Here is a 19,130-nt window from a genome sequence, read left to right as displayed (position 1 = left end):
CAAACAGAATGAAGTCTAGACCAGTGATGTACTTGGTGCGTTAAAAGGACCAGTTTCACAAAGCTGAAAACAATTAAAGGCCAGATCAGCTGGGAAGAAGAAATTAATCAGAGAAATGTAAATGATAATTGGGAATTGTTTAAGAATATTTAACAAGAGGCCCAAAAAGCTTCAACTGAGGAAGAAGGTCATAATAATGCAGAAAAAGCAGAAGTGTTCAATAAATATTTCTATTCTGTACTGGGGGGAGGAAGGGACACATTCATTCATTTAGTCCTCTCAGGAGGATGTTAAATAGCAGCTACTAAAGTTAGACATTTTTAAATCAGCAGGTCTGGATAACTTGCCTCCAAGAGTTTTAAAAGATTTGGCTAAGGAACTCGCTAGACCATTAATGTTGATTATCTATAACTCTTGGGGCACTGGGGAAGTTCCAGAAGCCTGGAAAAAAGCTAATGTGCCAATTTTTAAAAAGGGGTAAACATGGTGACCTGGGTAATTTTAGGTTTGTCTGTCTGACCTCAATCCTGGGTAAGATAATGGAGTTCTTATACGGGACTCTATTAATAAAGAATTACAAGGGTGATTAATGGAGGGTAATTAATGCCATTCAACATGAGTTTATGGAAAATGGATCCTGTCAAACTAACTTGATATCTTTTTTTGATGAGATTAAAAGTTTGGTTGATAAAGGTAGTAGTGTTGTAATATACTTAGACTTCTGTAAGATACATGACATTTTGATTAAAAAAACTAGAAAGATATAAAATTAATATAGCACACATTAAAAGGATTCAAACCTGGTTAACTGATTGGTCTCAAAATGTAAACAGGGATTCATCATTGAATGAATGTGTTTTTAGAGCGGTCCTGCACAGATAGGTTCTTGCCCCTATACTTTTTAACATTTTTATTAATGAGCTAGAAGAAAACATGAAGTCATCGCTGATAAAGTTTACAGATAACAAAAAATATTTAGTGGAGTGGTAAATAATGAAGAGGACAGATCACTGATACAGAGTGATCTGGATCACTTGGTGAGCTGGGCGCAAGCAAACAATATGCACTTTGAATATGGCTAAAGGAACAAAGGATGTAGGTCATAGTTACAAGATGGGGGAGTCTATCTTGGGAAGCAGTAACTCTGAAAAAGATTTGGGGGTTCTTTTGGTTAATCATCTGAACATGAGCCCTCAGCGTGATGCTTTGGCCAAAAGGGCTTATGCAATCCTTGGATGCGTTGACGGGAATCTCAAGTAGGAGTAGAGAGGTTATTTTACCTTGGCATTTGACACTAGTGTGATCACTGCTGGAATTCTGCGTCGAGTTCTGGTGTCCACAGTTCAAGAAGGATGGTGATAAATTGGAGAGTGTTCAGAGAAGAGCCACGAGAATGATTAAAGGGTTAGAAAAGATGCCTTATAGTAATTGACTCAGAGAGCTCAATCTACTTAGCTTAACAAGGAGAAGGTTAAGGGGTGACTTGATTACAGTCCATAAGTACTCCATGGGGAACAAAGATTTAATCATGGCTTTTCAGACTAGCAGAGAAAGGTGTAACATGATCCAATGGCTGGAAGTTGAAGCAAGACAAATTCAGACAAGAAATAAGACATAATTTTTTAGCGGTGTGGGTAATTATCCCCATTGGAACAACTTGCCATGGGTCATGGTGGATTCTCCATCACTGACAATATTTAAATCAAGATTGGATGTTTTTCTAAAAGACATGCTGTAGGAGTTATTTTGGGGAAGTTGTGTTGCCTGTGTTATATAGAGGGTCAGACTAGATGACCACAGTGGTCCCTTCTAGACTTGGATTCTGTGAGTCCAAAGACCAAGAGAAGACAGCTACTGACAACCACTGAGCCAATTTGAGAGAATGCACTCTTGCCTAACACAGGGAATAGCTGTAAAATGGAAAACTACACTAAAGAGTTCCATCGTTGTATTATTTAATATCTTTGCAACAAATCCAAGGGTAGGAACAGCCCCCCCCCCCCCAAAAAAAAATCAGAATAAAACAGCATAGGACATTTCAAATGAGCTAAAATAAGTTCTTTTCAGTGCTTATTTAAAAACAAACTTGAACTATGAAAAATGGCTCCAGGGTAGCTCTATTGACTTTTTATTGGTTAAAATTGGAAACCTTAGATAAAGGTAACATGTAGTGGCATTTGTAAGGAAACTAGTGGGAGGCAAACTTCCATTTTCAGACTCTGGTCAGATACTTTGAACACTCAGGTTTTCTTAAGTGCAGATCAGATCAGTGTCTTGTCCTTGAAGAAGGGTCATGCTACATATGCCCAGTACAGGTTATTTGGATGACGATTTACAAGAACAGGAAATGAATGAAGTGTAATATAAAGAAGAGGAACTACAGTAAGGAAATGAGATAAAGGAAAAAATCTTTGAATCTGTTACATTGAGTAAAGAAACTTAAAGTAAATAAATATTAAAATGCCTATAAAATTGCATGACATTTTTCAAAAACTGAAAATCATTCAGTTTCAAAAACTAGAATGATTTCCACAATTTTAATGTGTCCCTCCCCCCCATTTTTCAACCTGCTTTAGTATTTCTTTGTCCAAGGTTATCCTGCCTTTACAATTTGGACAAGTTACCTTTCTTAAAAGCTTAGCCTTGTAGTAGAAAACATTTGTCTCAGCTTTCTGAAATCTAAAATAAGCAAGGTGCATACCTAGATACACTGGCTTCATGCATTTGTTTTCCTTCTTTTGCTGGAACTGTTCGTATTGCTTTACTCCGTAATCTATTAACATGTTGCTTTAAATGTGTTCATTATGGCAGAATAACCTCAGTGAATATTACTTTTTGTTAGCATAGTTTGGCAAAGGTGATCCAGAGCCTCACGTGCATCATTATATTAACGTGTTAGTAAAATAAAAGCATAATTATGAAGTAATTAATATTAAAAAGCCTGTTGTTTCAGTAATAATTTGTGAGTTTATATAAGATCTTCTCATCATCATAGGCTTCATCATCTGAAGACATGGGCAGATGGATTGGGATTTTACTGGCTGAAACCGGTTCATCTACAGATCCTGGAGCCCTGCACTATGATTATATTGATGTGGAGATGACTGCAAGCGTCATACAAGCTGCAAAACAGACCTTCTGGTAAGATGCATTAAAAGCAATTTAAGGGCGTTTTCAGTAATTTCAGAATTTGCAGCCTTATGTTAGTTCTAATATCAAGAGACCTTATCAAACCTTCCCTTTTTTGCCAAGATATTAAACTCTTGAGGGATTGAAATCTTGAGTCTCTTAAGCATTCGAGATGTGTTTAAGATTATCTTGCTGGCATCCGGCTAAGTATTACAAAAGAGGCAGAATATGTCCACTTTTATGATGTATTCAACTCTCACACTTATAGTGTAAGAGGAATCTAGTAATTAGGTGCTATTTTAACCCCTTCTTTCTGGCAGCCCTAAAGCTTTAAATGATCAAATAAGTTGAAGCTTGGCCACAATTCAGTCACAATAGTTTACGCTGGTTATTTTCACTTTCCAAGTTTTAACAGAACTAATGTAAATTCACAGAATTGGTTTAGCCCTCAGTACTCAGCAGAAATACTGGTCTTATGTGTCATTACAACAACCTGTAACCCACTAACCCTCCTTTGTCCTGTGACTGCAGAGGTGTGAATTGCCCACTTCACCTTAAATGGTCTCTTGCAACATGTGTTTACCCTTAAACTAACTGGTCAGGGTGGTTAAGCACTGTTATAAATTGCCCAGAGAGATTGTGGAATCTCCATCACTGGAGATTTTTAAGAGCAGGTTAGACAAACACCCGGCAGGGATGGTCTAGAGATCAGTGGTTCTTAAAACTTTTTTTTTCGCGGACCACTTGAAAATTGCTGAGGGTCTCAGCGGACCACTTAATGATCTTTCCAAATGTTTCACAGTATTTGAAATGGGCCATCCTGATTATCACTACAAATGTTTTTTTTTCTCCTGCTGATAATAGCCCACCTTAATTGATTAGTCTCATTAGAGTTGGTATGGCAACACCCATTTTTTCATGTTCTTTGTGTATATATATCTTCCTACTATATTTTCCATTGCATACATCTGATGAAGTGGGTTTTAGCCCACGAAAGCTTATGCCTAAATAAATTTAGTCTCTAAGGTGCCACAAGTACTCCTTGTTCTTTTTTCCAAATGTTGTTTGTACCATTAGCTAACTATTGTGAAGCGCTTTGGATAAAAGCGATATATTAAAAAAAAAACCCTTAATAATAATTAACGTTTTTTTGTTCTACAAATAAAAGCACATAACTCACATTTTAATATCAGTAGTCTTACCTTTCTAATGCGATGGATGTGCCCTCTCTCCCCCGCCACAGCAGCCCCTGAGCTGGGGCTGGGAAGGAGGGGGTCTCTCCCCCGCCACAGCAGCTTCTGAGTTGGGGCTGGGAAGGAGGGCCGTCTCTCCCCGGCAGCCACAACCCTGGAGCTGTGGAAAGTCACCTCGTTCTCTGGCCGCTGAAGCCCTGCACGTCCCATATTCCCCCCACCCCCTCTTCTCACCCCACTGCCCCCTCCCACCTACCCCCTATCCCCCCCAAGGCCACCACCTCACCTTACATGTGTGTCTTCTCCAGGGTCCAGGCACCTAATTAGTGGAGCCACACCTGCATGGCTCCACTAATTAGGTGGGTGGCCCTTCATTCTCTCGTGTGTGGCTGCCCAGGCGCACATCTTAGATGGAACTATCTGCGGACCACCTGAATGGAGCTCACGGACCACAGTTTGAGAACCTCTTGTCTAGATAATACTAAGTCCTGCCATGAGTGCAGGGGACTGGACTAGATGACCTCTCGAGGTCCCTCCCAGTGCTATGATTCTACAATCTCTCCCACCTTGTATTTAGCTGTGGTACTCTGATTACCTTTCCCAGACCTGAAGAAGAGCTCTGTGTAGCTCAAAAGCTTGTTTCCTTCACCAACAGAATTTGGTCCAATAAAAGACCCACCTTGTCTTTCTCATAGACCCACTACATCCAGTTGTTCCTTGCTGAAGATTAAAAACTCACGGTTGTGAAATTCACACCAATACATGAATTCGATACACAATGCAGATTTTGTTAGTATATGCCTCATGACAGCAAAGTGTGGATAGAAGATATCTTGGCCAGACGGTTTACTAGGACTTTATAAACATGATCCTGCAAGGTGCTGAGTGCCCTCAACTCCCATTGAAATTACCGGGATTCAGCACTTTGTAGAGTCAAGCTCAATATAGCCATCATAAATAGGAATAGACTAAAAATACATAAAGGGTGAAAACCTAGTCTAGCTTTCTGTTGGAAAAACTGTACTCTCACCAGTGAAGGGTCAGGAGGGCTGCAGTGCGGAAGAATGAGATACTTCATTCATGCTCTAGTTTGAATGGCTTTTGATAGAAATCAGGGTTGATTCATCTCTTACCACAATCCTATTTTTGTCAAATCCAAGTAATTTTGATAGAGTCATAATGCAGTTAATTTAGACGCTTGTGCTTATATATGTTTTGAAGTTAATAGGGCTCAAAAAAGCTTTTCCTGTGACACGCATTTTTCACTTCCATCAGCATCCAGTGATAACCACATGTAAGAGAGAAGCCGGATGGAAATGTTTTTGCCTGAATACTTCTTGGCTTTCATTTTATGAACAAATGTGATATTAATTGAAACCAAGTGAAAAAAATAAGTGCAACTCGACCACATATTAGAAAGGAATGCCAAACCTAACTTGCAAAGTCATAAAAATTCCCTATCAAGTATTTGTTTAAATTTGTCGTACCACAATAAAGTGAATGTAAGAGCTTATCTGCAAGCAACCTAGGGCATGTCTCTTTTAACTTCTGATCCAATTATTCTTGTAAAATTAGAAGGGGAAATGAGAAATGACATGGCCTTTCTTATCCATCCACACAGCAAAAACTCTCGCATCTCAGTTACTACAACATCTTTCTCTCTAGCCTCAAGTAATGCAGTCTTGCCTCATTCATATCCATTCAGAATGCTCCTGCAAAGATCACTTTTCTACCCTATCATTGTTTTTGTTTTGTATTATCATAGCACCTGGGAGCCCCAGTCGTGGACCGGGGCCCATTTGATCATGTCACCCCCCTCTTTGCATCCCTCCACTGTTTTCCCCCCTTCTCTATCACATCAAACATAAGCTGTGTGTCTTCACTTTCCAGGCTCTTTGTGACCTATCCAATCCTGCCTATCATCTCTCCTTTGCTATCAAGATGTCAACTCTCGCCTCCAGTCGACCCATGATGCCAGACTCTGTCACTTGTTACATTTTCAAACAAGTACCTTTCTGCTTTATCCCATGCTGCCCCTCATGCTTGGGAGGAGCTCCCCATAAACATCCATAAAGTTACCTTCAAAACTCTCTTTTGCTGTGATGCCTACAATACATTTGACAACAGTTAGACTGCTGGTGTGTTGAGACCACTGCCTATCATGTTTGACTAGCATCATCATTGTTTCCTTGCACTCCCCCCGTCCCTTCTTGTCTTATACTTAGATAGTACCATATTTGGGGCAGGGGCTGCTATATTTCTAAATATAGTCCGGAAATATTTGGGTAGTGTTTCTCATTAAGGACAGCAGAAAAAAATGTTGGAGTTTCTTGACAACACTTTTGTTTTTAGAGCTATGATACAGGTAGGAGCATTTTTACAACGGTGAATTACGATTTTTTTTCCCCCTGCAAACTCTCATCTCATGATCATCTTGTCCAGTTAATCCTAATATATTTTTTTAAAATGCTCCTGTGGAAGAAGACATGATAAAGTTCAGGTTGAAGGATTCATCGGCGGGGGGGAGTGTCTAAAGTCAGATGACAGTGGAAAACTACTTACAAAGGCAAGACCTGATTCTGTAAATACTTACACATGCCAGTAACTACACACATGGAGTTCGATTGGACTATTCCTCTTTATAAAACTGCTCAATTACTTAAGTTTTTGCTGGATCAGGACCTCGGCCAGATTGTGCACATTAATTCTCTAATCTGGCATTTGATTTATAGAGAGATACCAGGTTTATATTTTCAAAAGCAATGTGTAATAGCTTCTGATTATAATCAAGGACTGTGAGCAGTGTAATACTTCAAAACATACAGTATGGCACTAGTTATTTTCTCAGTTATTTTACAGTTTGATGTGACATTTGCAGTATGTTCATTCTCCTGAGGATCAGATCCTGAAATGTATTGAAGGCTTTCAACTTCCTGTTGAATTAAGTGGGAGTTGAGAATACTTAGTACCTTACCAGGCTCTAAATGCTGACAATGATTAGTTAATATTATTAAAATCTATCTGCAGAAAACATTGTTCCTCATTCTACACAATTGGAATAAAATATAACATGTTTGGCAGGCTTTTCCCACATTATTTATGACCCCTATGGAGAAACAAAAGACCCATCTACCTTACGGCATGATTTTATTGTAATTTATTAATGTCAACTTCAGAAATTGAATAGTTCTGTTGCGAATCTTTGTTTTCCTTCTTATCTCTTTTTATGTACTTGAATCTTAAGGATCTTTGGGGTCTCGTGTTACTAGCTCTGTTTCAAGGGCTGTTTGTGAAAGCAACTTCCTCTCTGAATCATAGTTCTTCTTCGAGTGCTTGCTCATGTCGATTCCATTTTATTTGTGTGCGCACCCAGGTGCACAGTTGTCAGAGACTTTTCCCTTAGCGGTATCCGTAGGGTTGGCTGTGGCACCCCCTTGAGTGCCGCGCTCATGCGTTGGTATATCAGGCGCCGCCTGCCCTACGTCCGCTCAGTTCCTTCCTCCTACAGCTGTGGTGGTTGCTCGGAGCGCCTCGCTCCCTTGCCTCACAAGCGATCAGCGGTTCTTTCCCTTTTGACTTCGTGTTCGGGCTGTAAATAGTTTTGTTTATTGTAGATTAGTTAGTAAGTAGCTGTTAAGTACGGTAGTTAGTCAGTTACGGCCCTGGCGGGGACTTTGCCCCCGGCGGGGCATGCCCCGGTCACTGGGTTTTAAGCCCTGCGCTGACTGTAATAGCCCTATGCCTGTTAGTGACTCACATGGCAGCTGTCTGAAGTGCCTGCGGGAATCGCAGGTTAAAGGAAAGTGTCGCATCTGTAAGAACTTTTGTCCTAGGACACAAAAAGAGCACAACAATCATTTGAGGGCCCTCCTCCTGGAGACTGCTCTTCGCCCAGCCTCGGAGCCGACCCAGTCGCATGCAACGCCCAGCATTTTGGCTTCGGTGCATAGAGCACCTCCGGCACTGGGCTCTGCCCGGCACTGATCCCCTTCGCTGGTGCCCATGATGTCTAAGAAGCGGGACCCAGCACCAAGCAAGACGGACCAAGGGGCATTGGGTAAAGGACCCTGTTTGGGCCACCTGCCCACACCGGAGGCGCAAGGGAGCATGTCCCCGAGGGGACCTCCTACCCCCCTAAGGGATCTGACTCCAGGGAGCAGTAGGGGACCCGGACTGATGGCAGAGTCAACACCTTCCCAGGTCCTGGTGCCCAGAGAGCAAAGGACTCTTCCCACTGTAGCCAGCACCGCGTGCCGTGATGGACCCAGCAAAGGCTCCCTACGAGGGCAAGACAGCCATGGAAACCTCCCAGAAGGCAAGTGAATGCCGCTGATCTCCGGAGCCGAGGCAGAGCCCTTTGTCGCCACGCCCCTGGTCTCTGCATCAGCCCACTTCACCAGTTTGCTGCCACAGATGGCCGACACTGCGCTCCCAGTCTCCAGCTTCATGTCGAGACTCACCCAGAGGGAAGGTCCGGTCGCTATATAGTTGGCAGTGGTCAGCTTCGCGCTGACCCTCTCCACACCGGCGATCACCGTCACCTAGACCACGCGGATGCTCCCCAACACCGTGCCGCTCCCACTACTCCCTGCACCGGTCTGTGTACTTGAGGCACTGGTCACCCACGGCGACGGTTAGCTGCCAGACTCAGGTCCTGGTCACCGGAGGAGGATTCCTCGAGCACAGAGAGGGAATTCAGCCCCTCACCGAGACAGCACCGTTGCGAGTGGGTTCCTGAGGTTGCATCCACCTCAGCAATGCTGCTCTGGCCCTGCTGCCAGGACAATGGCCTTATTGGAATGCCTGGGGCATGCCGGTTATGCCGATGTCACCATCTCACCAATCGTCAGTCGACACATTGGACAAGTTCCAATTGGCACTGGGCTTAGTGCACAAAGCGCTAGTAGACGCTGAGGTGGAGGGACAGGTGCCCACCCTGAGACCCCCTTTCCCCTGCGGGGGATGATGCCCTGGGCCCCCCGCCCTCCAGCGGTTCCTTCTTCTTCCTCCTCCTCTCCAGACGAGGCTGTGGTGGGGCCCTCCTGTGCTAGCCCACCAGATGACTTTAAGGAGCACCAAGCCCTGATCCAAAGGGTAGCCACTAACTTAGGCCTAGAGGCAGAAGAGATGGCGGAGCAATCAGACACTAACTCTGGTTTCCAACACCTCAGACCTGGGCTGGGGAGCCCACCTGGGCGAGCTCAGTATACCAGGCTGCTGGTCGGGGGGTCAGCCACTTCCTCCACATAAATGTCAGGGATCTCAGGGTGGTTTGCCTGGCCTGTAAGGCTTTTCGGTCCCACTTACAAAGCAAAGTCATTCAAGTCCTGACAGACAACACCACCACGATGTTTTATATCAACAAGCAGGGCAGAGCCAGGTCATCAGCCCTCTGCCAGGAAGCCCTCCAGCTCTGGGACTTCTGTGTGCAGCATGCCACTCATCTCATGGCAGCGCACCTCCCTGAACCAGGAACGTATTGCCAGATCGCCTCAGCAGAGCCTTCTCATCTCGTCATGAATGGTCACTCCACCCCGAGGTGGTCAATGGGATCTTCCGAAAGTGGGGATCTCCCCAGGTGGACTTGTTCGCGACTCACCAGAACAGGAAATGTCACCTGTTTGCTCGTTTCAGAGGGTCGACAGGGACTCCTTGTCGGACACCTTCCTACTTCCATGGTCGGAGGCTCTGTATGCTTTCCCACCAATGCCATTGCTTCACAGAGTCCTCATGAAGATCAAGCAGGACAAGGCCAAAGTTATACTGATAGCCCCGGCTTGGCCACACCAACACTGGTTCAGCACGCTAATGGACCTGTCGGTGACGACCCCGATGCAGCTGCCCCTCTGACTGGATCTCCTGTCCCAGAATCACAGCAGGCTCGTGCACCCGAATCTGGCAGTGCTGCACCTAACAGCTTGGTTGCTGCATGGTTAACTGCTGACGAGCAGGAGTGCTCAGCCTGTGTCCTGCAGGTCCCACTGGTTAGTAGAAAGCTCTCCACTAGAGAGACCTACCAGGCCAAATAGAGACGATTCTCGTGTTGGGCCTCGGCCCAAGGGGTTAGGCCCAAGCAGGCCTGCAGTCCATCCTGGAGTACCTTATGCATCTCAAGCTCCAAGGCTTGTCCCTTTCATCAATTAAGATCCACTTGGCCACCATATCAGCCTTTCATCCTCTTCCCAGGGCAGGTTGGTCTTCACTTATAACATGACAGTCCGGTTCTTGAAAGGTCTAGAGTGACTCTAACCCCAGGTCTGGGACCCAGTCCCTCCGTGGGATCTGAATCTGGTGCTCGCGCGGCTCATGAAAGCTTGCTTCAAGCCCTTGGTGTCCTGTTCCCTTCTTCTGCTCTCCTGGAAGGTGTCATTCCTGGTGGTGATAACTTCTGCCCGCAGTGTCTCCGAGATTAGGGCACTTACCTCAGAGCTGCCCTATGAAGTTTTCTTAAAGGACAAGGTCCAGCTGCGGCTGCATCCGGCTTTCCTGCCCAAGGTGGTTTTGCAATTTCACACAAGCCGGGACATATTTTTGTCAGTCTCTTCCCAAAGCCTCATAAGTCTGAGGAGGAGCGTAGGTTGCACTCCCTGGACGTCAGGAGAGCGCTAGCCTTCTACATTGAGAGGACCGAGCCATTTTGCAAGTTGACGCAGTTGTTCATCACAGTGGCAGATAGGATGAAAGGTTGTCCAGTATCCACCCAGAGAATCTCATCTTGGATCACTGCCTGCATCCGTTTTTGCTATGATCAGGCGAAGGTGCCTTCACCAGCGATTGTAAACGCCCACTCAACTAGAGCGCAAGCTTCGGCGGTGCCCTTCCTGGCCCATGTGTCAATTCCTGATATCTGCAGGGCCACCACCTGGTCATCCATTCATATGTTCATGTCTCACTCTGCGCTTACCCACCAAGCCCGAGACAACGGGCTTCAGTAGAGCGGTATTACAAGCCGCACATCTGTAAACTTCCAGCCCACCTCCAGGGATACTGCTTGTGAGTCACCTAGAATGGAATCGACATGAGCAAGCACTCGAAGAAGAAAAAGCGGTTACCTACCTTTTGTAACTGTTGTTTTTCAAGATGTGTTGCTCATGTCCATTCCATTACCCGCCTTCCTTCCCCTCTGTCGGAGTTGCCAGCAAGAAGGAACCGAGAGGGCATAGGGTGGTGGCGCCTGATATTCCGCTGCATGAGCGCGGCAGTCAAAGGGGTGCCACAGTCAACCCTATGGATACCGCTGAGGCTCCAACAACTATGCACGTGGGCGCGCACACACCTAGAATGGAATGGACATGAGCAACACAGCTCGAAGAACAACAGTTACGAAAGGTAGGTAACTCTTATTTATTGCTACTTGGGGCCCAAATCTGCAAGTTGCTCCACATGGATAGACCTTTGTTACCACAAGGAGCCTCACTGAAGTCAGTCAGGATCCCACAAGAGCTGGATCAAAATTGTTCCTTTTTTTAAAATTAAAACCATTCAAAACTATAAAAAAATGTTTCAATTTCAGAGTTTTCACTTGCCTGTGTGAGAGACAGCTGGAGCGCACGCTCATCCAGGCAAGGAGTCCGGAGAACATGACAACATGTCACAATCGGTCCCCAGTCAAAAGTTACACAGCAGCAAACCAAAAATAAAAATAATTTGAAAACATGCACAAACCATTTCAAAAGAGTCTAAGAAAAGTTTTCATATAACTGAAAAAAGGGATTGGAACCTAAAAGTTGTCACGAAAATGTTGGTTTTCAAATATATGCTGTTTTTTGCCGGAAGAAAAAATAATTTGAAAAATTTTGATCAGCTCACGGTTCCACACACACAGCATTTTGCAGGATTTGGACCTTGGTTTGCTCCAGTTCCTAAAATGATTGTAGTAAAGTCTTGGGTCACTTCCCCTCCTCCTCCTTCCCCCTCAATGTGCATGCACACCTTCCTCATTCTATCCTATATAGACAAGGCGGAAATTTTTATTGAGGTCTGGCAAATTGGTTTATATCAGCAGATTCACATGTAACACGATAGAACAGCTACAGCTGTTTCCATCCTGGCTTTCACACAGTCCTACACTTTCTCTTATGATTATGGTACAGAAACGTATGTTGCGATATTGGATGTTAGCAGCCAGATCTGAGTAAAATACAGAGCTTTATTTTTCTTTCATGGAGGTTGCAGAAGGAGGAAAACTATCTATAGCTTTAATACAAAGAGAAAAGCTATGTGCTTCCAGAACAGGCAGATAATCAAATGTGGGTGTAGCACTATTGAATCATCATGAAGACTAAGCATCAAGTGGTGTTTTTTGTTTTACATAGTTTTATGAACAGACGTGTTATATCTACTAATCCATATCGGGGAAGCACTGCCAATGGCTACGCATGTCCCAGTGGAATGGCACTTCATTATGATGATGTTCCCTGCATAAATGGATCGGTAAGAATTTAATTTTTACAGTGCAAATGGCTTATATGTGTTGAACACAAGGACACCTGAAAACTGTATTACCTCATTGAGCGCCATTGGGCAGATTCCAAATGAACTCAACTTTTCTACTCTTTATAATCAGGAACCACAAAACCTCTCCCTCATCTGGAGACTTTTGGGGGAGTGGGACATATTGTTTAAATTAACTTGTTCATGAGCCAGCATATATTTATACAAACAGCTGCCTGTTGATCAGTTTGTGCCAAATCCATTAATAAAATCCTTGAATTTAAAAGAAACATTCATTAGACCAAGGCAAAACTCAGGGCTTGATTGTGCCAGGCCCTGTGTTGGGTGTTGTAAGTTGTGAAGAAAGTGCAACAAGCCGTCAGACCTCACTCTGTGCTCCCCTGCAGGAATATGGTACTACCCAGGGAACAGCTGACAGTGGGGCTATCCATCTCCAAGGCGGGGCTTCCACTGACAGTTGTGCTATTCATCCCAAAGAGAGCAGGCTGAGGGCAAGGCCGTGATCCCACCCCACCCTCTGAATTAGCCTGCAGAGCTGGTCCTGTGTAGGAGTGTGGGGGGGGGGGGAAGGGAGTGCATATTTGCACACAGTGGCACGTGGTCTCTAAACATTTGTTTGGGGGTGCTGCAGCTCAGCATAGTTCCTAATTTGGGCGTTGTCTTAAAGGCAGATTTGAGATCTTAGTCTGAAAATTGAGAGAAATGTACAGAAATTCAAGGCATAAGCTGTCACAAACAAGTGCAATCCTCTCTCATGTCATGACATATCAGAGTAGGATACACCGAAGTGTTTGGTGAGTGGGATGCATGTGTAGTTCTTGGGTGTGCTTGGGACTGTATCTGAGGAGGGCACTCATGCAGACAGGGTGGATTAAGGAAGGATCTTGGGCACGCAGACCCACGGCTTCTTTTAAGATGAAATGAATGAATCACTGGGTGAGTGTTATTGAGTTTTCCATTTTTATGGAAAGAGGAAATGGCTTGGAGCTATTTTAGATATTTATTTAGCTAAGTAATGCTTTTCCAACAAATAAAATACAATGCTAGTGCACAAGCAGCTGATAGTTCCTGAAAAGACACATGGCCTCAAGAAAAACCTCACAGCTTTTGATAGTTGCCAGGTCTGAAAATCTGTACTACCAAGCCAGATTTAGCAAAATATGGCCTAGAGATTTTCCTGAAGATTCATCTACGTTACCCAGGAGTACCCCACTATTGTCCTATCTTATACAAGGAAGTAATTATCAACATCTGCACTGTAGCATCTTCTTTCTCAGAATTACTAAATGGAAAGTAATAATAATAATCAAGTAATAGTATAAGGCGTAACATCACAGTCCCCTTTTCTCTGCTTAACAGAAAACACAAGAAAATTCAGGTTATGAAATAGGTAACACAATCCTCTCTTTTCCCCAGTCATCCGAACATGCCATAGCTACCCATGTCTTTCTAGACCGGTTTGGCTCAAATGTCAGGAAAATCTTGCTAAACTCAAACGGTTTTAATGATTCTAAATAACCTGCTTATGCTTTAATTTTGCATAGGTTCTGCATGATGTTTTGTTTACTAACAGCAAAAGTGTATGTGTTGCAGTGGGAACTTGAAGATGGCTTTCCTACTTCTCGTAGCAGAAACATGGGAGAAGAAGTGCTTTATGATAACGCAGGCCTGTACGATAACTTGCCGTCTCCGAAAATCTTTGCACGCTATCCACCTGCTGACAGAAAAGCCAATAGGTTATCTACTGACAAACTCTCTTCTAACCATTACAAAAGCCCTGTCTCATCCAATCTGTCCTCTGCTCAGTCTGTCACTAACACCTCTGCTGTGGGGAGGGGATCTGGCTCTCAGGTACTACAATGTTTAATACTGTAACAAAGCCTTTTACCACAATTCTGTTTGTATCTGGGACTATTTCACTGGCCTGGTTTTAACACTAGAATGCTTGCAACTTAAATGGGCCCACTACAAGTAAAAGAGTTTCACCTAGATTGTAAATTCTGAAATAGAGGTGCTGTCTTCCTGTTTGTCCATCAAATGTCTGCTTAGCATGTTCTTGGTGCTGAACCTAGAGCCAAGACAATCAATAGGCATAACTTTCCAAACAAAATTTAGCCGTATAACGGCAGGCCTTCCTCTGGCTTTAAGTTGGCTTCAGCATATTTCCTATTGGGGGTTTCAGCACAGCTTGCCACTGTAACAGAAAATATTACATATAAATATTTCAGGGGCTAGAATGTGCAACAGTTGCATGTGCAAATTTCTGTGCACCATCCTTTGAAACTTTGGCCCCCTAAATTATTTGTTTTTATTAGATAAAATACCTGGCATTTTAGTATTAAGTGTGGTACTAGTTTACTGAAACATACAGTGCAACTACATTTAACTGTCTGCCCTGTTGCTTTCTTCCCTGGAGAAATCTAAGATTCCCTGTTCGCAGTCATAAGCTATGTTACCATATCTGAATCCATTGCGAAGGACAATGCATGCAATTCTCAATCAGGTTATTAGCCTAATTTAAAGAGACTAGTAAAATGAAAGTAGTCTTTTACTTGTTTGATGTATCTGAAATAATATGTATTACTTACCTGACCATTAGTTTGGTCTAATTATGCATACAAAGCTACAAATCTAATGTTAGAACCAGAGATGGGCCTGAGCAGCAAAGTTCAGGGTTGTTGGTTTAGGCCCATCGTTTCTAGGATTAAAATAGAGTGCAGTAGTAGGTTAGTCTCTGCACCACCAGTTCAGACTTTATTATTGGTATATTTCAAAAGCATCTAGAAACAAATAAACAGAATATGTACTGTAAGGAACATATGTGCGGGTACAGGTGTGTGAACAAATGAACCTTTGTACAAGAATCACATGCAGTGGCTTTTAGATTTAAAAGATTTAACCGAGATCCTTTATTCATTGTATTGCAAAGGGGAAAGTGTTTGAAATAACATAAGCATCGCTGTATGCTTCAACCAAAACCATATTTTTCTCTTTCTAATTTAAAAAAATTATACTTGACTTTTAGATCCAAGCCTCCTACGTTCATGCTGTTTGTATGTGCAGGGAGGCCAATTCTCTACCTTTTATAGAGCAGTTGAATCCTTTATTTAATAAGTAGTAAAGACATTCACCCCTTTGCAGAGGGTCAGTACAAAAGCTATGCACCATTTAGGTCACACTTAAGCCTTCAAAATAGGGTTCAAAAGATAGTTTAAGTGGCACTTGTCTAGATCTTTTGCCAGCCTTTGGTATAAGGGTGAATTTCACTCTAAGGTTCACAAATCCCTATTCAGTCATTTTAGGAATACCTGGGCCTAGACTACATTAGAAAGGGTTTACCAGTACAGCTATAATGGGAAACACTCCTACTGTAGACTCAGTGTATGCTGGCAAAAGTGTGTTGTTGCAAAATAAGCTACACTGGAAAAAGGACTTTTTTGTCTTTATAATTGGGGCTTTTACCAATGTAGAAAGGTTGCAAATGAAATCATGTCCCTAACCAACATTGCTATGCCATCAAAAATTTCTAGTGTAGATCTCATCTAGCTGACCAGTTAAAAGAAAATTATAGGGATGTTTTTAGTACTATGACCTTGTTTTAGCCAGTCAGTTTGCATGTCTAGTGAAGAAGCTGCTATTTTGACTGAGTGTCTTGTAATGAATTATTCTGCAATACTGCTCTGAAAAATTAGATAATGTTTCAAGAGTCGGATAAAATGACAGAAGCAGCATAAAATTTACGTCAGTTTTCTTTAATGGAAAAAACAAGTGAGAAAGAAAAGGATAATTCTGACCCCTCTATTCAGTCATGCACACCTGCAACAGGAAACCCACATGCTCTCCTGGCAGCTAGCCAGTATTGCAAACTGCTCTCCAGTAATTTAGTGCCAGATTCTGCCACCCTTACTCCCCTCAAGTACAGTATCTTATGCTGCGCATGGCCCTGTTGAATTCAGTGGGGCTTCTTGGTCGGTTAAGGAGCTACTCAGCCTGAGTGAGGATGACAGAAACGAACCATAAATAACTTGCTTGTCGGATTCTATTTGCAACCTGGTGCTCAGGTTGCGACAAGGAGTAGCAATAAATACGAAATTAGGAACTTGACCACATAAGGAAATATTCTATAGTATGGCATGAAGAAAATGTTCTGTGAATAGACAGGGACTATGTCTTTGCATACCATTCAGCAAAATTATCTGGTACAGCTCACAACTGTACTGTTTCTATATCCTACTATAAATGTCCAGTAGTTGCTATTAAAAGCTCACATTTACAAACAGGTACTAAATGTGAACTGGGCTCTGATTATATTCCTTTGTACCCAGGATGCACACGTTAATTTCATCCCTATCACTACATCTTGCAGGGGGTTCAGTTTCAGTCTTTTCTTTCGGATGGGACCAGTGCCATGGTTATCCATAGCTTTGTCATCGCCCGGATAGAGTGCAGCAATGTATTCTACTTGGGGCTGCCCTTCAACACTGCGTGGAAGGTTCAGTTAGTCCAGAATATAGCAACCACCATTGAAACAGGGCAGGCCACTTCCATGTCATAATACTGTGTTCTGTGCTCTGCACTGGCTCCAGTTCCTATTTTGGGTACAGTCCAAGGTGCTGATTATCATCTCAAAAGCCCTAACTGCCCTATGACCTGGCTATCCTATTGCACTTTGCAGAACTTGTCATTGGCCAGAATGCTCTTGTCAGGGGCGGCTCTAGCGTTTTTGCCGCCCCAAGCACGGCAAGCAGGCTGCCTTCGGCGGCGTGCCTGTGGGAGGTCCCCGGTCCCGCAGATTCAGTGGCATGCCTGCGGGAGGTCCGCCGGTCCTGCAGCTTTGGCGTACCCGCCGCCGAATTGCTGCCCAATCCACGGGACCGGCGGACCTCCTGCAGGCAAGCTGCTGAAGGCTGGCTGGCTGCCGCCCTCACAGGGACCGGCAGGGCACCCCCCGCGGCTTGCCGCCCCAAGCACGCGCTTGGAGCGCTGGTGCCTGGAGCCGCCGCTGGCTCTTGTTGTCTGTCTGTGTGGTTTCATTCCTAGAGGCTGACAGCAGAGTGTTCTCCGGGGCTCTGACATGTTCTTATCTTGTCTAGTAGTTAGCTAGAGCTTGTGTCTAGCCACTTTAAGGGTGTGGTACAAAAACCACCTTAATTTTGCCTTTTTCAGTGAGTTCGCTTTGTTGGAGGTACCCTAGGAGAGAATCAGTTGATTAACTCCTTGTGGATGAAGTTGTGTGGTTTTAATTATTTAATTTGGAAATGGCATCCATGTACTATAGCAATGCAATTCCTAGGAAATGCACCTCATGCGGACCTGTAATACATAAGCAACAGTTTAAAATTGTACCTCACTGTGAGTGGGCAAGGCTGAAGGTTCTACAGCTTCTTGTGATGGGTATGAAAATAATGTGCATCCCTACTATATTTTTAAAGGGCTTTGCAATAGAAAATTGTTACAAAGTACCAGTTAGCTCCATTAGAGCATCATTCTTAAAATGTGCCAGATTTGAATAAAAAAAAATGAACAAATTAGCAACAGTGATGCCATCACAGATGGACGAGGAAGAGAGGGAGAATCTCATAATTTCCAGTGACTGCCAGCCTGTGATCTTACTGAATAGGCAATTCTCAATGATACAGTCTCTAGAGGATGCACTGTTTCCAACAGAATCAATTAAGCATATGAACAGCCTCCTGGAAGGCAGGCAGTTTTAAACAACTCTTTCAAGCTTTGCTCTTGGTGAAAGTGTTACTATGGCACCAGCTGTACAACAATAGTTACCATTGCATAAATATTTTGTTTTCAAACAGTTTAAGGGCAAAAAAAGCCCTGCAACTGCAAATGGGATCTTGGGAAAAGGAAGAATTTTAAACAACCAACAGAAGAAATCTGAATCAGCGTCAAGTGTGAAACGCACAGCATCGAGTAAGTGCATCTCTTAACAATCTTGCTTTGTAACTTTGGGCATTAGGAAACATGACATGTCTTTCCCGCTAGCAAGCAAGGTAAAGACCAGACTGGTGGTGCTAGCAGGTAGATTCTTGTAATAACCATCACTTTGGAAAGACAGACTGAAGACTTGATTCTGAACTGACTTACATCAGAGTCAATGAGGAGTAGTAACTATTGAAGTCCATGTAAAACTGGTGTGAAATCAGAATCAGTCCTTGTATCTCTGGTTATCATTTTATTAACATATGGAATCATTAGGTAAACATCAGCTGTGTGCTTGGAGCTGTATAAATGCATAAGTGCATATGATCTCTCCCTTGAGAATTTTATTATAATCTAAAACAGGCACACAAAAAATAACTGGTTCAAACACATAATTCATTGGCTGCTGGTATGAATTTT

The 19,130-nt window shown here is 43.4% G+C and overlaps 1 protein-coding gene across 2 annotated transcripts in view; it reads left to right on the top strand.

Moving 5' to 3' along the window:
* AFAP1 (actin filament associated protein 1) overlaps positions 1–19,130 on the top strand; it is a 174,783-nt gene that overhangs the window by 145,482 nt on the left and 10,171 nt on the right. For both annotated transcript variants that reach the window (XM_026648063.2, XM_026648062.2), the window contains 3 exons: positions 2,996–3,141; positions 12,638–12,755; positions 18,587–18,701. In XM_026648063.2, coding sequence (XP_026503848.1) covers positions 2,996–3,141; positions 12,638–12,755; positions 18,587–18,701 — 379 coding nt within the window. The remainder of the gene's footprint in view (positions 1–2,995; positions 3,142–12,637; positions 12,756–18,586; positions 18,702–19,130) is intronic.

This window comes from Terrapene carolina, unplaced genomic scaffold, assembly GCF_002925995.2.
Source record: "Terrapene carolina triunguis isolate 2854851 unplaced genomic scaffold, T_m_triunguis-2.0 Scaffold66, whole genome shotgun sequence".
In the NCBI taxonomy this organism is placed as follows: domain Eukaryota; kingdom Metazoa; phylum Chordata; order Testudines; family Emydidae; genus Terrapene; species Terrapene triunguis.
The sequence above is the reverse complement of the archived record's forward strand: the minus strand, read 5'-3'. Positions and strand labels throughout refer to the sequence as shown.